This window comes from Mauremys reevesii, linkage group 2 (genome assembly GCF_016161935.1).
Source record: "Mauremys reevesii isolate NIE-2019 linkage group 2, ASM1616193v1, whole genome shotgun sequence".
Classification (NCBI taxonomy): domain Eukaryota; kingdom Metazoa; phylum Chordata; order Testudines; family Geoemydidae; genus Mauremys; species Mauremys reevesii.
This window is the reverse complement of record NC_052624.1, coordinates 77,002,707-77,029,895: the sequence shown is the minus strand read 5'-3', so window position 1 is coordinate 77,029,895 and position 27,189 is coordinate 77,002,707. Positions and strand designations below refer to the sequence as shown.

The following is a 27,189-nucleotide window of genomic DNA, read 5'->3' as shown; positions in this document are numbered from 1 at the left end:
TTGCGTATTTCATCTGACTTGCTATCCCCTGCCTTATGTCTATTGCAGATTGATGACTGAGCCAGGATATTACCTAAAACAGAGTGCTTGCCAACAGGTAAATGTACTGTTGAACCCAAGACATGGAGAAACCCTCCTGGGTACCCTTTGCAAATGACTTCTCACAGAAGCATTCATTTTTAAGGTAATAGATATATCCTATCTTGTTACAGTACTCTTGTGAGGCAGTGTAAGATATGGGGAACTCTTTCCACTTGACAAACTTCCAGCTAAGTGATGCTGTCACTCAGCAAGGAGCAAGGCTTCCTTTTACAGCACCGTCTCAGCCTGAAAATGCTCACACATTCTACTACTAATCCAATATCAACTCTGTGTGGGTATGTGCAGGGGCGGCTCTAGGCACCAGCAAAACAAGCTGGTGCCTAGGGCGGCCAAATCTAGGGGGCGGCAGGCTGGGCCGGTAGACCTGCCGCAGTCATGCCTGCGGGAGGTCCACCGGAGCCGCGGACGACCCCAGCCGTGCCCGCGGGAGGTCCACTGTTCACGCGGACCTGCCGCAGGCATGACTGCGGCGGGTGCCGTGGTCCCGCGGCTCCGGTTGAGCTCCCGCAGTCATGCCTGCGGCAGGTCCGCTCGTCCCGGGGCTCCGGTGGACCTGCCGCGGGAGCTCAACCGGAGCCGCGGGAAGAGGGGACCCGCCGCGGGACCGAGGAAGGGCAGCGCAGCGCATCGCGCTGCCTGGGGCAGCCTGATTCCTAGAGCCGCCCCTGGGTATGTGGTAACATCTCAGATGAAAAAATACTGTGCACCAATGACCAGCAGCTGAAAGAAAGCAAAACCACAGTGCACACTAGACCTAACTACATGACCATCCATGAAAAGCTATATTTTGAGAAAGCTACAGTTGGAGACGGTTGTTTGGGGCACAGGCAAGAGTTTATTCCAGATGACCATTATACAATAGGGACAATCTAGCACAGATTCTGTAAGGAAAATCATGCCTTTCTAATCTACTGATATTCTTTGAACAGGATACCTATATAGTAGACAAAGGAGAAACATTGGATATAAATTTATTTGGATTTTCAAAAAGCCTTTGCCAAATCCTGCACTAGCAGCTATTAAGGAAACAAAGAAAATAAATGGTCAAATTTCAGCATGGCTAAAGGTTAATAAGGCTTCCCTCAGTGTTCCCTGATAGGACCAGTTTTGTTTAAAATATTTATATTAAAACCAATTTTGTGTGTGTGTGTGTGTGTGTGTGTGTGTGTGTGTTTATACACCTTGTGACAGACCCAGACCAGTGGGGGTACAGGAGTCTGGTAGAGGGCAAATATACTGGTCACTGGATGAGTAGTTTTCTGTTCCCCGAGTGATCAGAGCAGGAGCTACACTAGAGTAATCAGGAACCTGCTAGAACCAATTAAGACAGACAGGCTGATTAGAACACCTGCAGCCAATCAAGGCAGGCTAATCAGGGCACCTGGGTTTAAAAAAGAGCTCACTCCAGTCAGGCGGGGGGGAGTGAGCGAGCCAGAGGAGAGGAAGTGTGTGTGAGGCGCAAGGAGCTGAGAGTGAGAGGGTGTGCTGCTGGAGGTCTAAGGAGTACAAGCGTTATCAGACACCAGGAGGAAGGTCCTGTGGTGAGGATAAAGAAGGTGTTTGGAGGAGGCCATGGGGAAGTAGCCCAGGGAGTTGTAGCTGTCATGCAGCTGTTACAGGAGGCACTATAGACAGATACAATCCACAGGGCCCTGGGCTGGAACCCGGAGTAGAGGGCGGGCCCGGGTTCCCCCCAAACCTCCCAACTCCTCATCAGACACAGGAGGAGTTGATCCAGACTGTGAGGAAGATCACTGAGGTGAGCAAATCTGCCAATAAGCGCAGGACCCACCAAGGTAGAGGAGGAACTTTGTCACAACCTCTACCCCGATATAACACTGTCCTCGGGAGCCAAAAAATCTTACTGTGTTATAGGTGAAACCGTGTTATATCAAACTTGCTTTGATCCGCTGGAGCATGCAGCCTCTCCCGCCCCCCACCCTCTGGAGCGCTGCTTTACCGCGTTATATCTGAATTTGTGTTGTATTGGGGTAGAGGGGTGTGTGTGTGTGTGTGTGTGCGCGCGCGCGCACACACCAGTGACATATATATAATTTTTTTTTACACCAGTGCAGTTTAGTCAAGACTACAGAAAGCTATGTGGGACTTCAGATGAAATTCAATGGCATGTGCAAAGCAACACCCATGGCAAGCAATATATTTGAATAATCTGAACCACTCAGACGCTTTGCTAAATTAGCCATAAACTCAGGATGAAGCCCATTGTGGAAAGCACAGTGAAAGTCTCTGGCTCAATCTGAGACAGCAATTGAAAAAAAGCAAACAAATGTTTGGAAGCATATGGGATAGGATAGGAAAACAGTAACAATATCACATTGGAGTAAATGGAATGCCATCATCTGGAGTACCGTTCTGGTCACCCTAGCTCTAAAATGATACAGCAGAAACAGGGGGTTTAGAGATAGGCCACAAATGATCAGAGGCAGAGGAAGCCTTCCATATGAGAGACTGAAACAACTGGGACTGTCCTTCAGCAAGGAGAAAAAGAGGAGGGGATACAATAATGAATGTTAAAGAGAAGGCAAATCCAACACTTCTAGTTATCTATTCAGATAATGCAAGGACAAGGGGATATTCAATTATACTGAAAAGCAACAAATTTAAAAATGACAGAAAACAGATTACTCAATTTATCTGGCTATTGAATGTGCAATAATTAATTTAGTAGTAACCACTTTTGCTGGAGACAACTGGAGATGGTAAAGACAAAGGGCCAGATGCTCAGCTGGTATAAATTTGCATAGATTAATTGACTTGACTGGAGCCACACTAATTTGCCCCTGCTGAGAATCTAGCCCAAAGTCCATTACAAGACATTCTGGAGGAAGGGACTTATCTCACTGACATAATGATGCCTGATACACACAGAGCTGGCAATGCTTTTCATACCACCCACAGCCCAGATGGATTATCAGTCATTACATTGAAAGTATTTCCAAGAGTGCTTCTACCCTAAATTCACCAGGGAAAAATTAAATGGTCTTTTATCCCATAAACTTACAAAATTTCACAATGCACAAACCTACTAGAAGCAAAAATATTTTAGAAATAAAACCTGCTATTTATATAGTTGAACAGCTGAGTGTTAACATTAATTTAAAAACCCTCCAAAATCCTCATGTTGTTTGTTATAAATTAAATAACTGTGCTTGTCTAGAGTCTCATCTGAAGATATCAAAAGGCTTTATAAAGCTGGAAATGGGCCATTCTCCCCATTTCACAGGTGGGATAAATTCAGGCAGACAGGTTAAGCTCTCAGGCCCTGACCCTGCTGATCCCAACTGAAGTCAATAGGACTGTGCACAGGCACAGTGGTCTACTCATAAAACACAGAAAGCAGGTTTGGGCCACATTATATATATACCCCCCCCACACACACACACACTTTTCTTTAAAAAAAAAAAAGTATCCCTTATATTTGCTTACCCAGCTCAAGACCCCAAGGCCCAATTTTCAAGGGTGCGGAGCACCAGCTGTTCCAGATGACATCAGCTGAAGTTGGGGGTTTTGAGCATCTCCAAAAATCAGGCCGTAAGTGGCTCAAATTGGGTGTCAACAAAAAAATTGGTGAAAACTTTTGAAAATGTATGCCTTAGTGATTTGTTCAAGATCACAAGAGTCAGCGAGTGTGAGAGTCAGGGACAGAACCTGGGCTTCCAACTCGAAGGACCCAGTTCCAACCAGATATCATTGCCTCCAGAGTGACAGAGCTGGATTCTCCAGTCTGTTCTGGCCTTTTTGCATCATTCTGCTTGTGCAAGTGAGTTCCCTGCTAGCATAAAGCTGCTGTAGGTGATGGAGCTAGCTCCTGTACGCAGTCACTGCATTCCCACCTTGGTATAGGGAGTGGGCATGCTGTGGAGAGTGCGGGTACCTCAGCTATACCAATTAGCTACTGACATAAAGTCCCTTTCAATTCTTCTCATCTATTCAGTTGCTGCTTTGGAGATCCTTAAAACAGTTCCTCTTCATTCATTTTTGCAGTATTTGTGTAGTTGACATTCATTCTGACATTCACCTGTGTGTGGGGTAACACTGTAATAAGAGCATTTTAAAGTGTCAGAATATGCAAAAAGAAGTATCAAAAAATGTGAACTTGAATCTTTCCTACTGAAGTGAGATGTTCTGTCTCAATTCAGTAACATCATAGATACTTTAACCCAGTAACTGCTAAAATCACGTTGATCAACCTGTGCTTAATCTTGCAAGAAAAATTTACCTTTAAACTATTTTTTTTAAATCTAGGTCTTATCTCCATTAATTTCTTCCCACAATAACAGTCTGATGGATGTTCTCCAGGGTGCAGAAGGACCCTGCTATTTCAGCAGCTTTGTGCCATGACCGGGGAGCTCTGCTTTCTAATACCAGTATGGTCACCATGTTGTTAACTCACATGCCAGCTCATGCAAACTCCCCACACATCACATTTACAGCCCCCAGATTTTCAGTGGCTGGGCAAGCAGCATGGTCTTTTCAGGGGAGAGATTCCCAGTCTGGAATTTGCTTTCCCCTTTGGTCCAACAAATAGAGCTAGTCAAAATTTTGACATGAAATTAAAAATAATAAAAATAAAAAAAAATTAACCCCTCCCAATTTGGCTATCAGCTGTGCGGCCAAAGCCCCAGTTTAACTTTTGTAAACACTGCAGATCCCATTCTGATAGTCAGGCTTTTGCTTGAAATTACTTGGTGAGGAAAGGTACCTCTTACGATGGCCCTGACTATTGGGTGGGGACATTGCCTCCATGTTTATACTTTTGGTCTGGCTTGGGTTGAAAGGATGGAGTTTATAAACAAACACTTTGTTTTGCAACTGTGACCAGACTAGCTGCTCCATAGCGCCAGTGGCATTTATTTCTCCTGTTTGATTGTAAGGCACCCTCAAAAAGCTCTTGGTAGTGCGTGCCCCTATTCAGGGCCCCTCTCCAATCCATGAATAAAACAACTTCTAAAAAGTAGGCCTGAAATTCTGGCCTATGTGTCAGTTTACATGCAGATATATGGTATTTTGTAGGGACTAACAGCTACTGGAGTACAGGTCACCCCAATGTACATACTTCAAAAGGGTGTGTGTACACACACACACACACACACACACACACACACACACACACACACACACCTTCCTAGTCACATATTACCTGCAGAAATGTGGAGAATGAAGTGATCAAAGCTTATTTCTAGAGCAGGTCAACATTTTTTGAATGAAAAATCTCATTTAAAAATGGCTTTTGTTAAAAATGAAAAATTGTTCATTTTCAACATTAGTGGGAATGTTTCAAATATATGTGGTTTTTTTTGTTGTTGTTGTTTTTTGAGTGTTTGCTTCTTTTCCCTTCTTCCCCTCTGCTCCCAGTCATTTGCAAAAATCCAAAAAAGTGACTGGGAAAAAAGATGAAGGAAAAACAAATGAAAAGAAAACTCAAAAATCAACTTTGAAAGAAAAATATGGGTCTATTTTAACCCTGCAAAATGAAAACCTGGATATCACCACAGTTATTTTTCCAGTGTTTTGACAAGCTCTAGTCATTTTGAGACATAAAATTTGCCACCGACTGCTAGTCCATAAGTCTAGTTTAACCAAGGGGTTACTATCCAGCATTATTTTTTTAAAGATATATGTGCGGTAGCTAAATAGAGAAGCCAAAAGAGTGAATAGTTTGTAGGCCCAATATAAAAAAAAGAGCACAATAAATCTGCTACAAATATAGCAACTCATATTTGATGGAAGATGCAGGCCTGATCAGATTAGATTTACCCTTCTGCATTTTCAATTTGACAACTAATGGTGCTGGGGCAAGCTACAATAGAGTTTTATTGGCAGTGCAATACAGCTAGTCGCTGGCACAACTACATACCGGTAGTAGCTGCCACCAACTCACTCCCCCAGCACGGCATCCATCCAAATGGTTCAGCAGGCTTGCCTTCAGCAGAGAATATGAGCTTTGGCCTCTCAGTGGAATCTGAATTTCATCAATATAAAAGTATCATTCACCCAAGACCAATATCACAGGTCTTGATTTATAGCCTAACGGTCTGCCTTCATCCTGTATGCCGCTGTGGGAGCAATCCAAGTCACGTAACTTTAAATCACCTAAACTCTACACGACAGCCTACTTGTCTCTTACACAGAGCAAGGATTTCAAAAGCCATTCAATGAATACAACTAACCACGCAGTAGGATTAAGAACAGCTCAAATGATTTCATTCTATAAAGACAATCAAACAATACAGAAATATTAAACTTTAAATGTTAATACTTTCCAATGTACCAGGTCCCTGGAAAGCTGCTGTTAGTCAGTGTCATACTAATAAGAACTCTAGTAATTTCCTCAAAAAACACAGGCTCCAGCTGCCAATCGCCCCAAAAGCATCCAGTCAAGTTGCCCTGGGACTAGTCCCTCACATCATAAACAATTCTGGCTCGTCTTGAGACAGCTTGTCTGATTTTTTTTTTTTATTCCTTACCTTGTGCAACTGCTTCAATTCCTCTCAGATTCTTCAGAGAACCAAGGGGTTACTATCCAGCATTATTTTTTTAAAGATATATGTGCGGTAGCTAAACAGAGAAGCCAAAAGAGTGAATAGTTTGTAGGCCCAATATAAAAAAAAGAGCACAATAAATCTGCTACAAATATAGCAACTCATATTTGATGGAAGATGCAGGCCTGAACAGATTAGATTTACCCTTCTGCATTTTCAATTTGACAACTAATGGTGCTGGGGCAAGTTACAATAGAGTTTTATTGGCATTGCAATACAGCTAGTCGCTGGCACAACTACATACCGGTAGTAGCTGCCACCAACTCACTCCCCCAGCACTACAGCGTGAGCAAAAGATGACCACACTGCTCTTCTTTATGGAAGGGGCCTGCTGAATATGCTTCATTCACAGGTCTCCATCTCCAACCATGTATAAATTCTTGTAACTAGTTTGCGTAACAAACGCTTCCCAGGAAACATGCTTCAGGTCAGATTACAGAAAAGGCAGGACATTTCATTACAGGGTGGAATTTTCAAAAACATACAAATAACTGGGGAACACAAACGCCATTAAAAGAAAAAAAAATCACTGGGACTTCACCTAAGTCACTTACGTGTTTTTGAAAATCCATCCATAAATAACAATATTGGCAGTTCAATCCCTTTTCATATGCAATCTGATAAATATTCCATTCCGTTTTTCCTCCACCCAATTCTTCCTGGGAGACTGGAAGATAAGGGGGTCCCGTGGCCCTAGCATTTACACCAATTAAAATAAGAATATTTCTTCTTCATATTGTAGACCAGGGGTTCTCAAACTGTGGGTCAGAACCCCAAAGTGGGTCACAATCCCATTTTAATGGGGTCACCAGGGCTGGCATTACACTTGCTGGGGTCTGGGGCCGAAGCCCGAGCCGCACCGCCCAGGGCCGAAGCCAAAGCCCAAAGGCTTCAGCCCTGGATGGCAGGGCTCAGGTTTCAGGCCTCCCACCTGGGGCTGATGTTTTGGGCTTCAGCTTTGGCCCCTCCCCGCCCGAGGCAGTGAAACTCGGGTGGGCTCATGCTTCGGTCCCCCCTCCTGGGATTGTGTAGTAATTTTTGTTGTCAGAAGGGGGTTGTGGTGCAATGAAGTTTGAGAACCCCTGTCCTAGACAATTAGGCACTGTAAATATTTTCCAGCTACCTAACGGCCTTTTCTAAACTGGCTTGAAAGCTTGCTATTAGTCTTTTGTATGCTCAAGAGACCATCCAGGATTTAAACTCCTTCCATTTCTCATGCTCCAGGACAGCAGTGTCTACACTTACCGGCAGAGTGCTCTTCCGGCAACTCTGGTACTCCAGCTCTCTGAGAAGAGTAAGGTAAGTCAGCAGGAGAGCGTCTCCTGTCGACATAGCTCAGTGTAGACACCGCAGTAAGCTGACCTAAGCTACGTCAACTTCAGTTATGTTAGCCACATAACTAAAGTAGTGTAATTTAGGTTGACTTACCACGATAGTATAGACAGGGCTTGAGAGCGCCAGAGGCTACAGTGTACTTGTTTTGTGTGCATGAGGGAGCGATGTTGCAATGTAGTGGCAGCCCACTAGGGACTTACTCCTGGTACTACTACTTTCTGAAAGGCGCTCCCCTTTAGCTTAATTGGTAGAAGCCTATGTTTTGGAACAAAAGCACCTATGAATGTTAGAGATACATAAGCAGTAACTGTCTGGAGCATACAAATTCATTACAAGGCATTGCTATTAAATGCAAAGCAACCCGTTTGGTTTAATTAAGGAGCAGCATTGACAGAATCAAGCCCCGTCAAGTTCTCTTCAACCTGAAAGATGGAGGCTGTGTCATAAGCTGTCAAGGACAATGGGAAGTAAAACAGATGGATTGTGGGCGACAGAAGAGAAAATGGAGTGGAACCTCACAGCTTTGGTGGAGATATTAAAAAAAAAAAAATCAATCAACTACAGAGGCAAGGCTCAAACTCCAGGCCAGATCTTCAGCTGGCATAAATCAGCATAGCACCATTGCAGTCAATAGAGCTTTGCTGAATTGCAACAGCTATGGGCAGGGTCTGGGCCTTGACATTGAATGGATTCACTGCAACCTGGTAGACACAAGGTGAGCTCAGGATGGGGTAGTAAAGCCCTATTGCAGACATTCTTGTATTGGGGTGAGGGTTAGTAAGATCTCTACAGTTACAATCAAGATGTCTGTAGTTTAGCTTCCCTTCTTTTACACTTTAGTAGTGAGGAAAAAAATGTTTACCCTTTGCTTTCATTACTATCTTATACAAATATGCAACACACTGGTGGGGGAAGTAACGCCTGAACATACACATTTTTTGCAAAGCACAGAATCAAGTTCAAGGCCGGAAAGGACCATCATTGAGTCTGACCTCCTGTATATCACAGGCTACCGCCCCCGGACCTGCAAACTAAACCCAACATCTATGATCTTCTTCTGGAAAAAGGTGCTAGCACAATTTATCACCTTACATTTGTATAAGTGTTAAGTCAATAGAATGTAATGGTTCAAAAAATGTAAGTCCATATCTACTGTAAGCTGTTAGTTTTTTTACAGACAATTATGTTTAGAGACGTTATGATACCACTGTGGATATGTGAAGACAATAAGTTAATGTGCTGTAACCAATTTGCAAACATTAGGAAGTTAGCTACAATAGAAAACTAATTAAATAAAAAGGGTTAGTCCACATTATGGGCAAAGGGCTGGCAAAATGGCATTCTAAAAATGAATGTTACAAAAAGTGCACCTAAGCAACACACATACACGTACATGTGTCACATCAGCAGAGTTTGTTATCAGAACACATAGAGCTTAATACCCAAAGCAATTTTTTTCTCAATACTTGTAAGAAGAAATTCAAAGTTCAGCGCTTTGAAGGCCCATTTCAGATGGAGACCTTGCAGATCTAGGGGCCAGAAACAGCCACCATTACGATGGGTAGTACCTTACTCATCAAGTAGTTCATCTAGTCCTAGGAACATAGAGGATGATAGAAATATAAACAGTCCCCTTTCAACTATATCATCATTCATCCATCATTCATCATTTGTGAAGCAAATGTGACTTCATCATAAATAAACCCCAAACCATGCTTGAAAATAAAACCAAACTTAATGGAAATGCATTCACAGAATACGTACCAGCCTCAAGGCCTACTTTGTACATCATTTTATTTATTTTCCAGCCCTCCTTTTAGTCATCAACACATTTTTAGCACTTCAAAACCGTATCATAATCTTGCCTGGAGACTCTCATTTCTCAGGTGGTCTCCCATTAATGGATCTCAATCCATTCCACTCCAGTTCTGCACAGGCAGCTGTGTAAAGGAGCACTTCCCAGTTTCTTTAACCTTAGTTATGAATTAAATTCTTCAAGCACCTTACCCAATAAGACATTAAGTACAGCATAGACCAAATCCCCTTGATTTCTCTGCAGCAGGCTAATTTAGGCACCCAGAGTTCTGACCCTACATGGTTTTACTTCATAAATACGGCCCAGTCAGACAGACCTCTCTCTCAAAAGCAACATAATTAAGGGCCCAATCCTGGAAATACTCATTTAGATGATTGCAGGATAGAGCCTTATCTGACCCTTTTCAGAGTCCCAGAAATCCATCAAATTAAGAGGATAAAACCATAGCACCAGATTCTGATTACATTGATCCACAGTGTAAATCTTTAATAATACCACTGACCACCAGCACCAGAAGCGGGGGGGGGGGGGGGGGCAGGGGCAGGGACATTGGAATCCACTTTGCCCTTGTCCCCCTCCCGCCTCTACAAAGAGGTTCTCATGCTCTTGCCACTGACTTCAGTGGAGTTCTTCTGGACTTCGGTGTAACCGAGATCAGAATTTGGCCCATAGCACACAATTTCTCTTTGGTATAATAGAGTGACACGTGCTAGTGATTACCTGTTAACTGCAGTCTTGTCTACTAACAGCCACTACAAATCTCTGATCTCATAAGGGAGAGCTCACCTATTAATCAGAGTTAAGCAACCACCTGTTAAAGTGTCCATAGAATTATTAGTCCCTTGGTGGCTGTTGTGAACAGGGTTATACTGTACTTCAGAAAACAAAAGGTTTATGTAAATTGTTAAGTTGGAATAAACTGTCCCCACCACCCTCCCTCCGCCATTCCCCACCCATCCTACAGAACCGTAGACTAGTCTACAGCTTACAAAATGCAAACAGACCTTAAAACATAATAATTACTGCTTGCACTACCCACCCACACTCAGCTGTTTTACCCACTGCATCCCTTTTCATCTTCCGTCTGTTGCTTCTCCCTTTTAACAGTTTTTTGTGTTGCTACTGGGGTAAAGTAAAACCTGATTTTTAAACAGAATTGATGCTGCAGTCTTATTCCTTTCAGCCAAAATATGGAGAGAAGGAAAAAGAGAGAAAGCGCAACCCACACATACATTTCACCCTGATCTTGGATAATTCTTACAAAACTATCATTTTGACAGATACGAAGAGGAAAGAACTCTTGAAGGGGTTTACAATAATTTAATGAATACTCTTGTACCAAATCCTGTACTTGAGTTACAGATACAGCTTTTAAAAATAAGTTATAATGGGGAAAGATGATGACAATTGTCCATCTAGCCATATAATTGTAGTTTAATGCTGCACTTAAATACTCACTCCACGACAAAGATTCAAATCACTAGCAAATTACACACGATTCACTTCCATTCTGCTTTTCAAATTACAGGTATTCAGCTTGTAATTTCATTTCTGGAGGTTACGTTCAGGAACAGAAAACTCTTACACCAAATGGAAATAAATGCCACCTAGAGAATTCACACATTAAATGCAATAAAATGGGCACTTAGGAATTGGCATGGTCTGGTCCTTTTCAGCCCTCTAAAGAAAACTACAGGACAACAGGTTTTTAAAACCACTGATGGGGTGGGGTGCACAGAAGGACTCGACACACGAGAGAGAGAGAGAGGGTTACGTACTACACAAGAGCACATCTGCGAAAGGTCCAAGGAGATTTTTGTTGAAGATGCAGCGGATCCACACCAGATATATCGTGAATGGCTTAATGTTTTCTGAAAAGGTGTGATTCTGGTGTGACAAAATATAAGGCATGTAAGTGTTTTCACCTTGCTCCTGTATCCACACTTCATATTTTACTTCCCTGACTTTCAGATACTTAAGGTTCCAGGGGATCTGCCAAGACACCGAGAGCTTCGCTTCACTAGTACCTTGGACAGAGGCTTGACACTTAGCATCCCTAACCTTGCCAGGGTACAGACCACTGGTCCACTTCTGCTTCTTGGGTCCAGGCTTTAATTTCACAGTTTGCCTGATCACCTGGATAAGGGAAGGGATGTCAACTCTTGTATCCTGGTAGACACGGAAAAGCCATTCCGGGTTCCGACAGCAGAGGTGGCGTGGAACCTCCTTGCTCTTTATTATGCGTTCTTGCTCTGCCTTGTCTAAGTGAGCAATTCCTCCCTGGTCCCATGGCCTGTCAGGAAAGGTTACAGTGTTTTCCTGATCAGTGTTCTGCCAGGCAATGTACTGGAGATCCATGCCAGGGAGCGCTGACAGTGTTTTGTATGGGGTGTAGTGTTCGGGGTTGATCGCATAAGGAAAGAGCTCCACGACAGTGGCCCCTCTTGGCAGGAAGAGAGACATCACTAACTGGGCTCCGTGCATGCTGACCAGCATGGATGCGTTGCTGATCAGACGTACAATGTGAGAAAACGAATGGTCCTCTATGGAGACTGTAATGGTTTTCATCTGAAACTCCTGGGCAAGCGCCAAGATTAGTTCTGCCTCATTTAGGATTAGTCTGTTGATTGTTCGACTGAATACTACAATATACTCCTCACTGGCACTTTCTTCCAAGCTGACATTCAGCTTCTCCATCATGAACTTGGAGAAATGCCTGATCTCATTGCCAGAAACCAAGATGTTCGCCTTTGGTCCTTGTGGCTGAACAAATCCATATTGGTACCATGTGGTGATTTTGGACAGCCCGACGTAAGATTTGGTAAAACAAAGGAGCCTGCCCAAGGTTTTAAGCTGCTCTCTGAGGAGTGGCTGTTTGTTACTCAGTAACTTGTAGAGATCGAAGTGCAGGCCTTCATTCCACCCCTCCATGAAGAAGAGTCGTGACTCCAGATCCAAGTCTGGGAACTGCTGCATGGTGTAGAAGATCGGGAGGAGGTCGTCGTGGAAGACGTGCATCAAGTTGTCCGGGTTGAATCGGTTGGCGATGAGCGCCACATCAGGCACAAAGACCGGCTTTGGCATGAATTTCAATGCAGCAACTGGCAGTTCCACAAAGTTGAAATATTGGGTGTTGTGGTCCTCCACCGAGGAGAGATCAAGCAAGGCAGGCTGGAATCTCCTGGAGCCAAGGTTGGGAAGCATAACTGACGCGTTGCTGTGAAAGAAGACAAATTCCTCTGCCTCAGTGGAGTAACAGAGGGACTCAAAGCGGCAGATGCGATCTGTGTGCATCCTTCCTGTGCACACCATCCTGGTACCGTCCTCCACCAGGGCCTGAAGAGCCGCATGGTAGTCAATCTGGACCTGAGAGAGTTCCTGGGACTGGCGAGTGAGGACCAGCTCTTCTTCAACCACAAAGACGTGCTCTCGCAGCTTGATGTATTTCCACAGCACAGCTGCAAGGGCAGACACTAGCAGGGCATTAAACACCGCTGCTATGTTCATTCTGTAGCTAGATCCTACCAAGACGACAGGTGGGGAACACAATGGAAAGAGACGACATCATTAATCCTCTTTGACATGGTGAAAGCAAAGCCCTGCAGAAAACAAAACAAGAAAGAAGCCATTGGAATCTCATTTTTACATCCCCGCTATAAATCATATTTTAAGTATTCCAAAAAAACAACACAAAAAAAAAAGGTTTGATTTCTCAGTATTTCCCTTCCCCGCCCTCCCCCCAGGAAATGGGAGAGAGATGAAGGTAAGATACTGTCCAAAACTGAACTCAAAGGGGTGAAAAAAATATTGGAAGAAGCTATGAAAAGCAGCTTCCCCTCTACTTTTAGTTCCTACCATTTAAGTAAAATAAATGTCAAGATTAATTTTGTGCATGTGTATTAGGCAATCTACGCAATTATTTTCACTAGGAATATGCTTCAAACCTAACTTTCTCAAACTATTTACAATAGGATAGCTCAGTAGAAAGGACAAATGGCCCAATGTTTAGAGCGTGAGAGACTTGGGTTCAGTTCTCTGCTTTGCCACGGCCTTCCGCTGTGGTCTTAGGCAAGTCACTTGAGCCCTTTTTGAAAGGTTTTTTAGGTGGAGGGGGCTGATTTCACAGCAGCCTCCACAACCTCACGAGAAGCAACTCCAGCAGTGCTTCTCATCGCTTGAGCTCTCCCAGGTATGGGGTGATGAAGCTGGCCCCTCTCTCCAAAGTATGGTCCCATGTGGCTATCTGGCCTGACTTTAATGTTGCCTCACACATCATTATCTGTTACCCCTCCTACATTATTGCTACTTCATGGCATGAACAGGGTGGGAAGGAAGGCGCAACAGCAGACGCTGATGCAAGAATCATGCTGCTATTGGAAGAGAGGGGTTAGCAGGGTGGATGTGTAGATGCAAAGAACCTCTGGAGAGTCACACAGCTCTTGGATCCATTAGTAAACAACAGCGTGGACCAACTTCATCCAAACAAACAAACAAACAGGAAACAGAGTGAATGGAAACAATGGCCTGGATCTTCAGCTATGCTGTGCCCACATTGTGCCAGGCCACCAACACAGAGCAGTCAAACAGTAATGTACCCAACCATAAGTCAATTGCCAGGGGATCCTCCAGCAACACAGAGGAGTGGCTCCTACTCCAGTCCCCTCCCAGCTTCTGTCATAGGAAGTGTGCCGGGGTTTGGGGCTATTGACAGCCGGAGTAATTTAGTGCATCCTTGAGGCTGCCTTACCTCATGACAGCGTAACACTGGCCCAGAGCACAGCCAGCCCAGGAGGAGGGATGGGGCTCCACACTTCCAAATTACACTGTGTTTCTTGGCTGAAGCCCAGGATCGATGAGTCTGAGTTGCCTACTCCTAAATATCTGCATAGGAGAGAGTTTGGCTCTTTGTTGGAGGGGGTCACAGCTGTACTAAAATGAACACACCCTTGTCCAGCAAGGGTGCAGCTGACACACACCAATACAGCTAACCTTTGATATGTCTAAAAGAAACACATTCCAGGCATTCCCTTCCCCCCAAGTGTGACGTTTTCAAAGGCATTCAGTATTAGGCTCGCTCTGTTCCCATTGAAATCTGCACACTTTTGAAAATCTCACCCTAGATTCATCTCTATGTTCTGGTGCAGGGACTCAGTGTTCCCTTTTTCCAATGGCAGAGGTCCTGGCAATTTCCATTTGAGAGGGCACCAGCCTCCTTTCATTTACATTTGTTATTGGTTTATGTTTGCGCATCAAATACATTATATTCTTCTGGACTTCAATTTATGCACCAATTCATCTGCAGCATTCCTGAGCTCCAATTTTCAGTATGTGTCAAATTCATTGTTAATCAGATTGCAAATAAATTGTAACCAAGACTCAGGGGGAATTATTGGAAGGACAATTTCTGATTGGTCTATGTCTGACCAAACCATTTCTAATTTTATTTGTAGGGAGTAGTTTAAACTGATTTTTGCTGTAAGTTTAAACTCACAAATGCTTAGGTAAGTCCAATTAATTAGTATTGATCCCTTTGCATTCTAAGTCAGACGTACATTGGCTTTGTTATTTCTATACTGTTGAACTGTGGAAAGAATTGCATGGCAGGTTGACAGCATACTCAGAATAATGTAATAGGCAGACTTTGTATATATATTTTTACACACACATGTGTACACACAGGCACATGGATACACACACACACAGGAATTTGGAAGTTATAGATAGTCTAAGCTTATTGTTAAGGTGGCCGATTGTAGAGGTGATCTTTGGGGATCCAAACTGCAGTTTCAGTTTGGTATCAGCCTTTGTTGGGAACAGAAACGAAGTCTGTCTCCTCCAGCAAGTAGACTGAATGAGTATCTAGCTCAGTAAGTGCCAGACAGCAAAAGGCAAAGAAAGATGCATTTGATTTCATGAGTCACCAGTGGTGGCACCGTTGAAACTTTGACCAAGGCCTTGTTTATGTCCAGAACAGCCCATGATCCACCATTAATAGCCATCAATTGGTGTAGCTGCACTGGTGCTGACCTGTAAATGTAGAAGAGGCCACTGAGTTTTAGGGGGAGGGAATAATCCAAGGGCTAAGATCTTACACTTGCAGGTCGATCTAAATTTATTTTGTTGATCAACATTTCTACTTCAGTGCTGGATCTATTGTTTCCAAAGCATGTTTCACTTTTCTTTTTTCTACTTTGCTATTCTTGTAAATAATCTAGCAATAGTATTACACTGCGTAAACAGCCTGTCTCTTTAGCTGTAAGTCCAGTACATGATGGAAATTGTTTTAAGTAGCAATATCAATCAAACAAAGAAGAAAATAGAGTCCAAGTGACCTCCTTCAAAGCATACTGCTCAGTATATAAATAGCAGATCTGGAAGAAAGCCTTTAGCTCGAAGAATTTAAAATGCTTAAAATAAGGGTCAATCCGAGGGCAGCACAAAACTTAACATCTGTTTTTCAGAACCACTAAGTGTCCAAAACTTCTCCTGAAGTCAACAGGAGCTGCTAGCACTCAGCACCTCTGACAAATAAACCAGGCCTTTAACTTATTTTACTCTAACATGAAAAAAATGTCAAAGAGTCACCTGAGGTATCCATCTTCAAACACTCCTAAACTCATCTAGATCTCAACTGGAAACCCCGAGGTGGAAGGCTGTGTGTCTCACCAAAAAACTCTGAGAGCCATGCAGTCCTCCTTAGAGAAAAAGTCTATTCTAATATTTCTTTATCCTACCAGCCCTCAAGGGACAGCATAAGAACTAGTTTCGATTAGTTTCTAACTTTATTTCTGAAAAGTGGTCCTGATAGATCTCTCTCACAAATACACAGGTTAACATCTGTCATTTTACACATTGTTGCATTAGTGCCTGTAAAACTACTGTAGTAAATAACTCCGCTTTTTAACATCCTCTGTAAACTGATTTCCTTCCTCCCCTCCCTACAGCAGATCTTTCACTTCTTTGCACTTAGCCGAGGTCAGTGTGTTTTCTTTAACCATCCAAGTTTCAGGGATGGATGTTAAAAGCCAGGATTGCTGAAGGAATCCATCATCATACTTGTTCCCAGTTGCTAGAGATGCATAAATCCTGGTTCATGCTGTTTGGCTGAAGGCTGCTTTTGCTGGAGGTGAACAAAGAAAAACTGGGCAGGTGCAGGATTTAGGGAGGAAAGAGAAAAGTCACTGGCACAACTGAATTGTGGATCTGCAATTTTAGGATTTTTCTGGAATGTTTACTCATTTTCTGCAGGACTGTACCTTTCATTTTCTTTTCTCTTACACGTACAGTGAACGCAGCGCTAGGGGAGATGCTGGATGGACAGCCCTAAGGGCTGAAGTCTTTTACTCATTAACAAAAAGGTACAACTCAAACAGTGGTAGTGCAAGCTGCCCCATGCTGTTTCACTTATGTGCCTCTACTCAGTCAGGATGAACCACATCCAAGGGAAAGAGGACCAGACAGCCAGTCTCCAAATCCACTGGCTTCTCAGCTTCTCTCAGTTGCCATAGGGGTTTTCTGATGTGGATAGCTGCCATGGGGAAGTATATAATTTTGAAACTGTTAAAAGCTTCCAAGTAAGAGAGAGAGCCTTCACCATGGAAATAACTTTAGTTACTTAACCGCTCCGCCTCCACATCCCTTCCTGCGGCATGAGAGTTATTCTGCATCTCTCCATCACAGGTGTGTTGGAAGGAAAGTTTACTATATGCAAGCACTTTGCAAGTGAAAAGCGCTATATAGGCAGGCCAGACAGATTGTTCAATGCCACTCATCCCCTCAGTTCTTCAAACAGCTCTTCAACCTCAAGGAGAAAATGGGAGGATAGTGGTTCAGAACTGCTTCCCCTACAAGCCCGCCCATCCACCCACCCACCATGGCATTTTTCAGTGCCATGCTCTCAATCTATGGCAGTGGTTCTTAAACTTTTTGTATTGGCGACCCCTTTCTCACCAAGCCTCTATGTGTGATCCCTCCCCTTATAAATTACAAATGGGGAGGGGGTAATTTTAATTTAACAGGGTCTCAGGGCTGACAGCCCCCACGCATGGCCGCGCTCACAAGCCCTATGTAACCACCTCATGACCCCCTGAGGGGTCGTGACCCGCTGTTTGAGAATCCCCGCTCTACAGAAACGTGCATCTCAGTCATCAAGGATGCTGCGAGGATTGACCAATTGAAATGTTCAAGAACTCTCATTCGGCAGCACTGGAAGGAACAACAGCGCACAGATTGGAGCCTTGCCAGAAGGAACACTTGTAAAAAGCACATAGAGCCTTCTTGCTGCCAAGCTCAAAGGGCTATGGTGCCCCAAAGGAGGTTCCCTTGAGGATTCCTGACACAGACAGGTTAGTGGAGAGGAGTGAAAGAGAGAGAATCACAACCAGCAGACTGCCCTGGCAGGAAGCTTGATGATGGATGGTGGCAGCTGACACCTGGCAGTGTGATGGCTGAGATGGGGAGGTCTGGGTGCAAAGGAAGTGGGAGAAGACAGATATGCTGAAAAAAAGCTCTGAGGCATGGAGCCAAGACACACAGCACACTCAGCACCAGGAGGATTAGGAAGTTGGAGGGGCCTCTCTAGTTTCCAGTAGGAAAGAGGGGTGGACAGAGACTGGAAGAAGAAGAGCACAGTCTTGGGGAAGCAGCAGTTTGTCTTTGGTTGCTTTAATTTTAATTCAAATAGCCAATGAGGAGGCACCTAAGGGAAGGTGGGCTGCCAGCAGCTTCCCCTTTCCATCCTCTAGCAATTGGGCTAACTAGTGTTCATGGCTCCTCAAACCTCAGTTCAACTATCACTTTTTAGTTAATATTTGTAACTGATGAGCAGGTAAACCCTTCAGCAGCTCATGTATGCTCAGAAAGAGCACGTTTCATAGACTCAGAGGCTCTGGCTACACTGCAATTAAACAACTATGTCTGGCCAGTGCCAGATGACTTGGGAATGCAGGGTTCAGGCTCCGGGGCTGTTTAATTATGGTGTGGGCATTCGGGCTCAAGCTGGAATCTAGGTTCTGGGACCCTCCCCCATCGCAAGGTCCCAGAGCCCAGGTTCCAGCCTGAGCAGGAACATCTGCACCCCAACCCATAGCCCAAGCCCCACCAGCCTGGGTTACATGACACAGGCCAGAAGCAGATGCTTGGGTATGTCTACACTGCAATTAGAGTATCTTGCAGGATTTTCATTAGCATTATGTAAGATTTGATACAGTAACTAAGTTTTTCTCTGTTAATTGGTGCTTATTTCAGAACACCATATATTCATGCGTGAAGCCTGCCTGCTTATAGTAGGTGCTGCCTTGTTCAGGAACACTTTGATGTCTGCTTCAATATGTTAGGCCTGAATGAAAATATAGCAGACTAAACAGTTATGCCAACCTGACTGAAGTCAGGCTAACAGAGGTTTCTGGGTAATCCCAGAGTGGAAAAGTACTGAGAAGCAGCATTGTTTCACAAAGCCCTGGAAAACGTGAGATAAGCCAGGGATTGCATTCCTGGCATAGCATCAGCTGTGCTAAGGACAGTGTTTGAAGAACTGATAAGAAACTCTAGCATCCCACGGTTCAGATTCTAACTCTCTGGTTGAGTTATAGGCTTGTTTAAAACTCCCCTGTATTTCTAACTTTTGGTGTTTGTTATCTTAATTAATAATCTAAAGTTGTAGACATAAAGTCTAGGCATGTGTGTAGATTAAAAGTGTCTAGTTTTAAATTGTTAAACAAAGGGGGGTGGGTTTGCTCAAGTGAGTGATGTATGACGTAATAAAACTGTCTATATAGGCTAATACTAAGCTGTAAAGAGTTGCTGGTTCTCACTGGAGAGGAGCTGCTCTTTACTGACGCGTGCACTTGTCAATAAAGAGCTTTTTGATTGGACTTTGCTGGTGTTGCCTGACTCTCTGTGATCAGACAACGAATTTCGCTGTCGGGGTTAAAGTCCCCAACAAATAAGAGAGGTAACTGAAACTAATTATTAAAGGGGAACACGCTTGTCAAAATTAATATATATTAAAAAAGATCTTATTCATAACATTCACAGATTATTACAACTGAAAATTTTAAAGAGCAGGTTTTTTCTGCCATGTTTTTCTTATTATTATTTCTTGCATTTCTTGCATTTCACGCAGCTTGGACAATTAAAAAAAAAAGGAGATTCAACAGTATCACCATAGTTTGCAAGTCAGTCACTCTGGTTCTCAGACATTAGCAGAATGCTCCAACGTTTGGATTGCAAACAATGCAGAGAAACATGTCTTCCTCTTTAGCCCAGATCCTCTAAGGTATTTAGGTGCTTAACTCTCATTGCAATCTGGACCTTTTTTTCCCAGCCTTCCTTTCCATGACCCTAGCAGGCCACCAGGAGAGAATAAAGTTCTTCACCTTGCCTACCAGCAGGGATGGAACTGTAGCAAGAGGCACTGCCAATAGTTAGTAAGGCTCTGACCAGGGCATCTGAGACACCTTTCCCCAAACTCCTGACTTCTCCTCCTGACAACTCACCGCAGAGCAAGGTGAAGAGGAAATGAGGAGGAACAGACAGTGTCCCAAGTGGCCAGGAGACTGTAGTGCCAAGTGGAGGAGGTAGCAGTCTTGCCCTCCAACCATCCTCAGACTGGATCAATATTGGGAAAGTCAAGGGAAGAGACAGGAGGCTTGGCTGAGGAGTGTGTCACAGACGGAGGCAAAAGAAGAAGACAGAAGATTTTTCTCAGGACCTCATGTACAGGTGGGATAGAGGAAAGAGAAAAAATGTCTGATGGAGATCGGGATGATAGGAAAGAAATGAGGGATACTGTATAGTCAGGCCAAAGATGATGATCTGGGGTTATTTAAAAGTTGATATTTTTAAATTGTGATCAACTCCCACCCATGCCCCAGAAGGATGGGTAGTGTGTAGTCCCAGAGGGATGGGTAGTGTGTAGTGAGAATAGATTCTAGGTTTGCAGTGGATGATGGTGATTAAAAAAAAAATTCACTTGAAAAGTTTGGGAAACAAACATCTACACTGCTATTCAGTTTTGTAAAACCTGATGTTGGATTGTTTCTGCAGTACACGACTCTCCCTTTTCTTTGAGGGTTTATTTGGTGGAGTAGGAGGGAATTGGGAATCAGACTCAGGATCAGATTTTGTTACAAGCCCTCCACATGAACATTCCCAATGCAGACACTGCGTAGGAACTCCACACTCAGAGGGCTGGCAGGATCAGGACACTTAGACATACTTCTGTAAAGGGACCCACCTGCACACAGTTCTATTACTGTGAATGAGATAAATGAGATGAAATAAGGTTTCACATGACTGGGTCCCTTTGCAGGATCAAGGCCTCAGGCCTACTCTCATCAGTGAAGTCAGTCATGTGCATACCTGTTTGCAGATGGGTCTTAATTGGGAAACTGCGAATTTTAAGATAATGTTTTATGGTATGTAAAATGGTCAGTAACCACTAGTTTGCATATGGAGGGGGAGCTCTGTGTCCAGCTCTTTAAGTTCAACAGAAGGAAAAGGCAGCACTGAGACTTCAAAGCCAGAAGAGGGTCCCAAGAACTGTTTGCTTTCAGTGGGGCTGCTCACACACATGGAATGAAGCAAAAGCACAAGAGTCTGTAAGACCAGGGCCTGTATGGATACCACTCCATCCCTACCACCAGACAAGAGGGGAAGACTTTTTCCCTCTGGCCTGCCAGAAATGTATGGCAGGAGGGCAATATGGTCCAGTGACAAGGCACAGGTCTGGGAGTCAGGAGCCCCAGTTATGCAACTGTTAACACTACAGAAGTGTTATCATCGTCCTCAACACGTAAAGCTTAACAGAAAATTAAATTGCCCTCACAGGTTCTCAGCCACATTAATTCAAAATTACTAATGTAACTGACTGTGTATTTTTAAATGTTTTCCTTTTTATTATAATCTAGGAAGGAAGTTAGAGGAAGAAAAAAATCTCAGAATTAACAAAAAATGCAGAACCCCCACCCCGCACCAAACTACTCTTACAGGTTCTACAGAAAAACAGGATAATCTTTCTGAGAAACTGATTAAGGGAAAATGATCTTTATCAAGAGGGAATGAAGTTTCTAAGAGTGATTTTCTCCCGGATACGAGTAATGGCAACTTACTGTTTGCATCCATGGATCTTTGATAGGTCTCATCACTGTGGTATCTCAAGCTTTGTCTACACTGGACTTTCGTCAGCAAAACTTTTGTCGTTCTGGGGTGTTAAAAAAACAAAAAACCCGCAACAACCCCCACCCCTCCCCACCGCCCGAACAACAGAAGTTTTGCTGACAAAAATGCCATTGTGAACAGCGCTTTGTCAGCAGGTATGCTCTCCTGCAGACAAAGCTACCACCGCTCATTGGAGGTGGATGTTTTTTGTCGGCGGGAGAGCTCGCCAACAAACAGCAACTACCTGTGTGCCTTTTAACAGCATGGCTATAGCAGCACAGCTGTGTGGTTAAAAGGTGCGTAGTGTAGACATAGCCTAAGTACTTCCCAGGTACATTCAATCTGCATAGCAAAGTCCCTAGTAGACTTCACAAGCCTTCTTGTCCCTCTCCCTTCTCCAGTAGAAGAGATTCTACACACACTGAGGCCTGGTCTACACTACACGTTTAAACCGATTTTAGGAGCGTTAAACCGATTTAACGCCGCATCCGTCCACACTACGAGGCCCTTTATATCGATATAAAGGGCTCTTTAAACCGGTTTCTGTACTCCTCCCCAACGAGAGGAGTAGCGCTAATATCAGTATTACCATATCGGATTAGGGTTAGTGTGGCCGCAAATCGACGGTATTGGCCTCCGGGCGGTATCCCACAGTGCACCACTGTGACTGCTCTGGACAGCAATCTGAACTCTGATGCAGTGGCCAGGTAGACAGGAAAAGCCCCACGAACTTTTGACTATCATTTCCTGTTTGCCCAGCGTGGAGCTCCGATCAGCACGGGTGGCGATGCAGTCCCAAATCCAAAAAGAGCTCCAGCATGGACCGTACAGATGTGATCGCTGTATGGGCAGACAAATCTGTTCTATCAGAGCTCCGTTACAGAAGATGAAATGCCAAAGCATTTTAAAAAAATCTCCAGACAGAGGCCACAGCAGGGACTCAGCACACTGCTGCGTGACAAGCGTAACAGAAAGCCAAAGAATCAAATGGACGCTCATGGAGGGAGGGAGGGGGGACTGAGGACTAAAGCTATCCCACAATTCCTGCAGTCTCCGAAAAGCATTTGCATTCTTGGCTGAGCTCCCAATGCCTGTAGGGTCAAACACATTGTCCGGGGTGGTTCAGGGCATAGCTCGTCAATTTACCCCCACCCACCCACCCCCAGAAGGAAAAGGGAAAAAAAATCATCTCTTGACTTTTTTAAATGTCACCCTATGTCTACTGAATGCTGCTGGTAGACGCGATGCTGCAGCAGTGAACTGCAGCATCCTCTCCCCCACTCCCTGGTGGCAGATGGTACAATATGACTGCTATCCATCATCATCATCAGCCCGTGAGTGCTCCTGGCTGGCCTCAGGTGAGGTCAGCCGGGGGCGCCTGGTGGCAGACGGTACAGTGCAGTAGGACTGGTATCCATCCTCATCATCAGCCTGTGAGTGCTCCTGGCTGGCCTCAGGTGAGGTCGGCCGGGGGTGCCTGGGTAAAAATAGGAATGACTCCCGGTCATTCCCAGTAGATGGTACAGAATGTCTGGTAACCATCTTCATCATAGCAACTGGGGGCTGAGCTCCATCAGCCCCCACCCTTCATGTGTAAAGAAAAGATTCTGTACTGCCTGGACTATCATAGCAGCGGGATGCTGGGCTCCTCTCCCCCACACTGCTTAATGTCCTGCCTGGACTATCATAGCAGCTGGAGGCTGCCTTCCCCTCATTTTATCTCACTAACAAGTTACTGTTTCTTATTCCTGCATTCTTTATTACTTCATCACACAAATGGGGGGACACTGCAACGGTAGCCCAGGAAGGCTGGGGGAGGAGGGAAGCAACAGGTGGGGTTGTTGCAGGGGCATCCCCTATGAATGGCATGCAGCTCATCATTTCTGCGGGATCTGACACGGAGCGGCTGTGCTCTCTGGTTCTTTGATACACTGGTTCTCTAGTACACTTGCCCCATATTCTAGGCAGGACTGATTCTATTTTTAGATACCCTAAAGGAGAGATTGACTCAGGGAGTCATTCCCATTTTTGTCTTTGCGCCCCCGGCCGACCTCAGCCAGGGGCACCCATGGCAGCAGACGGTACAGAACGACTGATAACCGTCTCTGCTATCATGCAAAAGCAAATGAATGCTGCTGTGTAGAGCTGCTGTATCGCCTCTGTCAGCGGCATCCAGTCCACATACGGTGACAGTGACAAAAGGCAAAACAGGCTCCATGGTTGCCATGCTATGGCGTCTGCCAGGGCAATCCAGGGGAAAAGGGCGCGAAATGATTGTCTGCCGTTGCTTTCCCAGAGGAAGGAATGACTGACTACATTTACCCAGAACCACCCGCGACAATGATTTTTGCCCCATCAGGCACTGGGATCTCAACCCAGAATTCCAAGGGAACTATGGAATAGCTACGGAATAGCTACCCACAGTGCAACGCTCCAGAAATCGATGCTAGCCTCAGACTATGGACGCACACCACCGAATTAATGTGCTTAGTGTGGCCGCATGCACTTGACTTTATACAATCTGTTTTACTAAACCGGTTTATGTAAAATCGGAATAATCCCGTAGTGTAGACGTACCCAGACAAAGCTGTAAATTCCTGCTTCTTTTATGGTCACAAGGGAAATATCTGGAAGGGCTGGTGAGAAAACAGGACAGAGTCAAGAGTTATTTGTTTTATTCCTAGCTCTGACACTGACTTCCTGTGTGACTATGCACAAGTCACAAACTCTCTGTGCCTCAGTTTCATCATCCTATGAACCGTACATAATTGATCATAATGTGATTTAAATAAGTAATGTTCATAAACCATTGAGTCATCCAATGAAAGTGCTGTATATTAAGTAATTGATATATTTTGTAAGTAAATTTCTTACTAAAAAGCAGGAAACTGCAGATGTGCTGATTTTTTAAAAAGAAAAAAGCAGCTTTGTAGAATAACTACAAAATCATGAAGAGACTAAGCCATGTAGCTGAAGTAGCAAATACCATTAATCAAGTCTGCCTTAGAAGGGAAATATATAAAACAGAACACCTGAAGTTTCAATTCTCAAATGGGATTTTAAAAATAGGGCTATAACAGAAAAGTATAATATCAAAAATGTTTAAATTTTTTTTTGAAACCTCAGTATTAACTGACAGTCATCAACAAAACAAGTTTATTTTTATTCTAAGGCTTCATCTAAATCAAAAACCTTGCTCTATAGGTCGGTAAACAAGAAGATAGGTTCTCCATATAACATTTCCTTTTGTTAAATGCTCTCCATTTCAAATATAGCTTCGCTATGAAAAGGAAAATAAAGTACGCTACAAGGGGGAAAGATTTTTTTCAAAGGCACATATAGCAGTTAGGTGCCTAATGCCCATTGGCCCATGCATCTAACTCCAGTGTTCCCTTGGGAAAACAATTTCCCTCATGTAATCAATTTCTTTCAGTCATTCAGAGCTGGATAGCAATTTTCAAGCTACTGTATTCCACTGAAATAACCTTTATTCATACTGTTCTCATCTATCAAAATGTCTGACCTCTAAAAGGCTCAAAAATACAGTATTGCCAACCCCAAATATTGAAAGAGTCAGGGTCTGAAAAAAAAATATATCAGGAGATGGAGTTAAATATTAAGAAATTTTTAATAAATAATAAATCGAGTCTTTTTATTTGTGTTCTGGTTTACGAGCTTTTAGGGGTCCCATTTTAAAGCTTTTCTCCACAACCATGAAGGCTGGAAACTTTCACTAATAACAAAAATCTGAGATTGTCATGTAACCACATGACTTCAGCAGCTGGAGCTTTAAATAAAACTACTGTCAGAAGAGTTGACAATGCCTCTCTGGGTACATGCCTGGGAGCCGAAGCACTTGAAGACTCACCAACCCAAAACACTGTAGTTGATGGAGGAGAGGTGAAGGAAACTGTTAATAAACAAGAGTTCACATCTGTTAACCTTTACTCACAAGAGTAATCACACTGAAATCAATGGCTCCTCTCACATAAATCAGACTATATTGGAGCCAATGATGCTAATCAATCAGAAAAAAGCTGCAGGATCTTTCCCATTTTTTTTTGTAAGCAACAAGTCTTCATTAACAATAAAAATGCACATCAGGAAAACCACTAATAAAAGATCTGATTGACAAGTTAAAAAATAACTCCAAGGGGGAAAAAAAAGAATTTGCCAATCCTGCAAAACTAATATGAATATCCAGAAAGTGTTGATCCCAAAATGCACTCAAGCAATATGAATCTCAGTGACTCTGGATTTTAGTAGCCATTTGTTTCTATATTCTTCCTCCTCCTCATAAAAGAAACAGCTTGGGTACTGTCTGGATAGAAATTTAAAGGGATAGTGCAAAACTGTCTTTATAACCATTAGTATGAGCAATTCAGGTTTCCCATTTAGCATGGTGTCTGGAACCATTTCTATGTGCTAGAAATTCTAAGCAGGAGCCTAAAATGTTAGCAGCCCAGCACAGCCAATAAGAACATTAAAAAGCCTCCTAGGTTGACAGGCTATACAGTGACATGTTCTGTAGAGACAGTAAAACTGTCCAGTGGAGAATTTTTTTTAAGAAGCCCTAGAATTCAGTCTATATCCGAAACAGGATTTCCTCCCCACAAATCATTTGTTCCAAAATACTCAAACAAAAAAAATGCATGAAGGCTGGGATTATACATTAAATACTGATCACCCACACAGTCACGGAGGAAACATTCAGACCACTATTCCAATTAATTTGTCTGATACACACATTAAAAACCCCAAGAAGTGCACTATAAAAAGGTGGGCAAACAGAGCAACCTCCAAAATTGAAGTCAGAGCCGAATGTGAGCTCGACAGCTAACAGAGAATGATTACAATTAACACTCACCAAAGCAGTACATTAATTCAGAGCATCTGCAACCTCCTTAATCCTTGGAAAAAAACTATCCTTAACAGATTAGGATTTCAGCACATGCATGCACACCTGATCTGCTATATAGAAGGAAACGTTACCCACTGCCTCTCTCTTTCACAAGAAAAAGAAAAATCTTAAATCTATTTCTTGCAGGGAAACCCTCCCTCCAATCTCCCTCCCCCCCCCCAAAAAAAAAATATCTACCAGAGCAGTAACCAGTGCACCATCTGCAGACTGAGCTACCTTTCTCCCCCAGCTCTGACTCTGAGCATGCTCTGTCTATCAGCAGTGTCCTATCGCTCCAGCTGGCTCACCTCAAT

General features: G+C 43.7%; 1 protein-coding gene across 9 annotated transcripts in view; it reads right to left on the bottom strand.

The window, feature by feature from the left end:
* Window positions 1-11,116: 11,116 nt before the first annotated feature.
* Window positions 11,117-27,189, bottom strand: part of POMGNT2 (protein O-linked mannose N-acetylglucosaminyltransferase 2 (beta 1,4-)) — a 57,484-nt gene continuing 41,411 nt past the window's right edge. For 7 of the 9 annotated variants that reach the window (XM_039528126.1, XM_039528121.1, XM_039528122.1 and 4 more), the window contains one exon: window positions 11,117-13,415. In XM_039528126.1, coding sequence (XP_039384060.1) covers window positions 11,587-13,323 — 1,737 coding nt within the window. In that variant the 5' untranslated portion in view covers window positions 13,324-13,415 and the 3' untranslated portion in view covers window positions 11,117-11,586. Of the gene's footprint in view, window positions 13,416-24,552; window positions 24,583-26,842; window positions 26,989-27,189 lie in introns of those variants that run through there. The other 2 variants (XM_039528128.1, XM_039528123.1) reach the window with 2 other exon arrangements.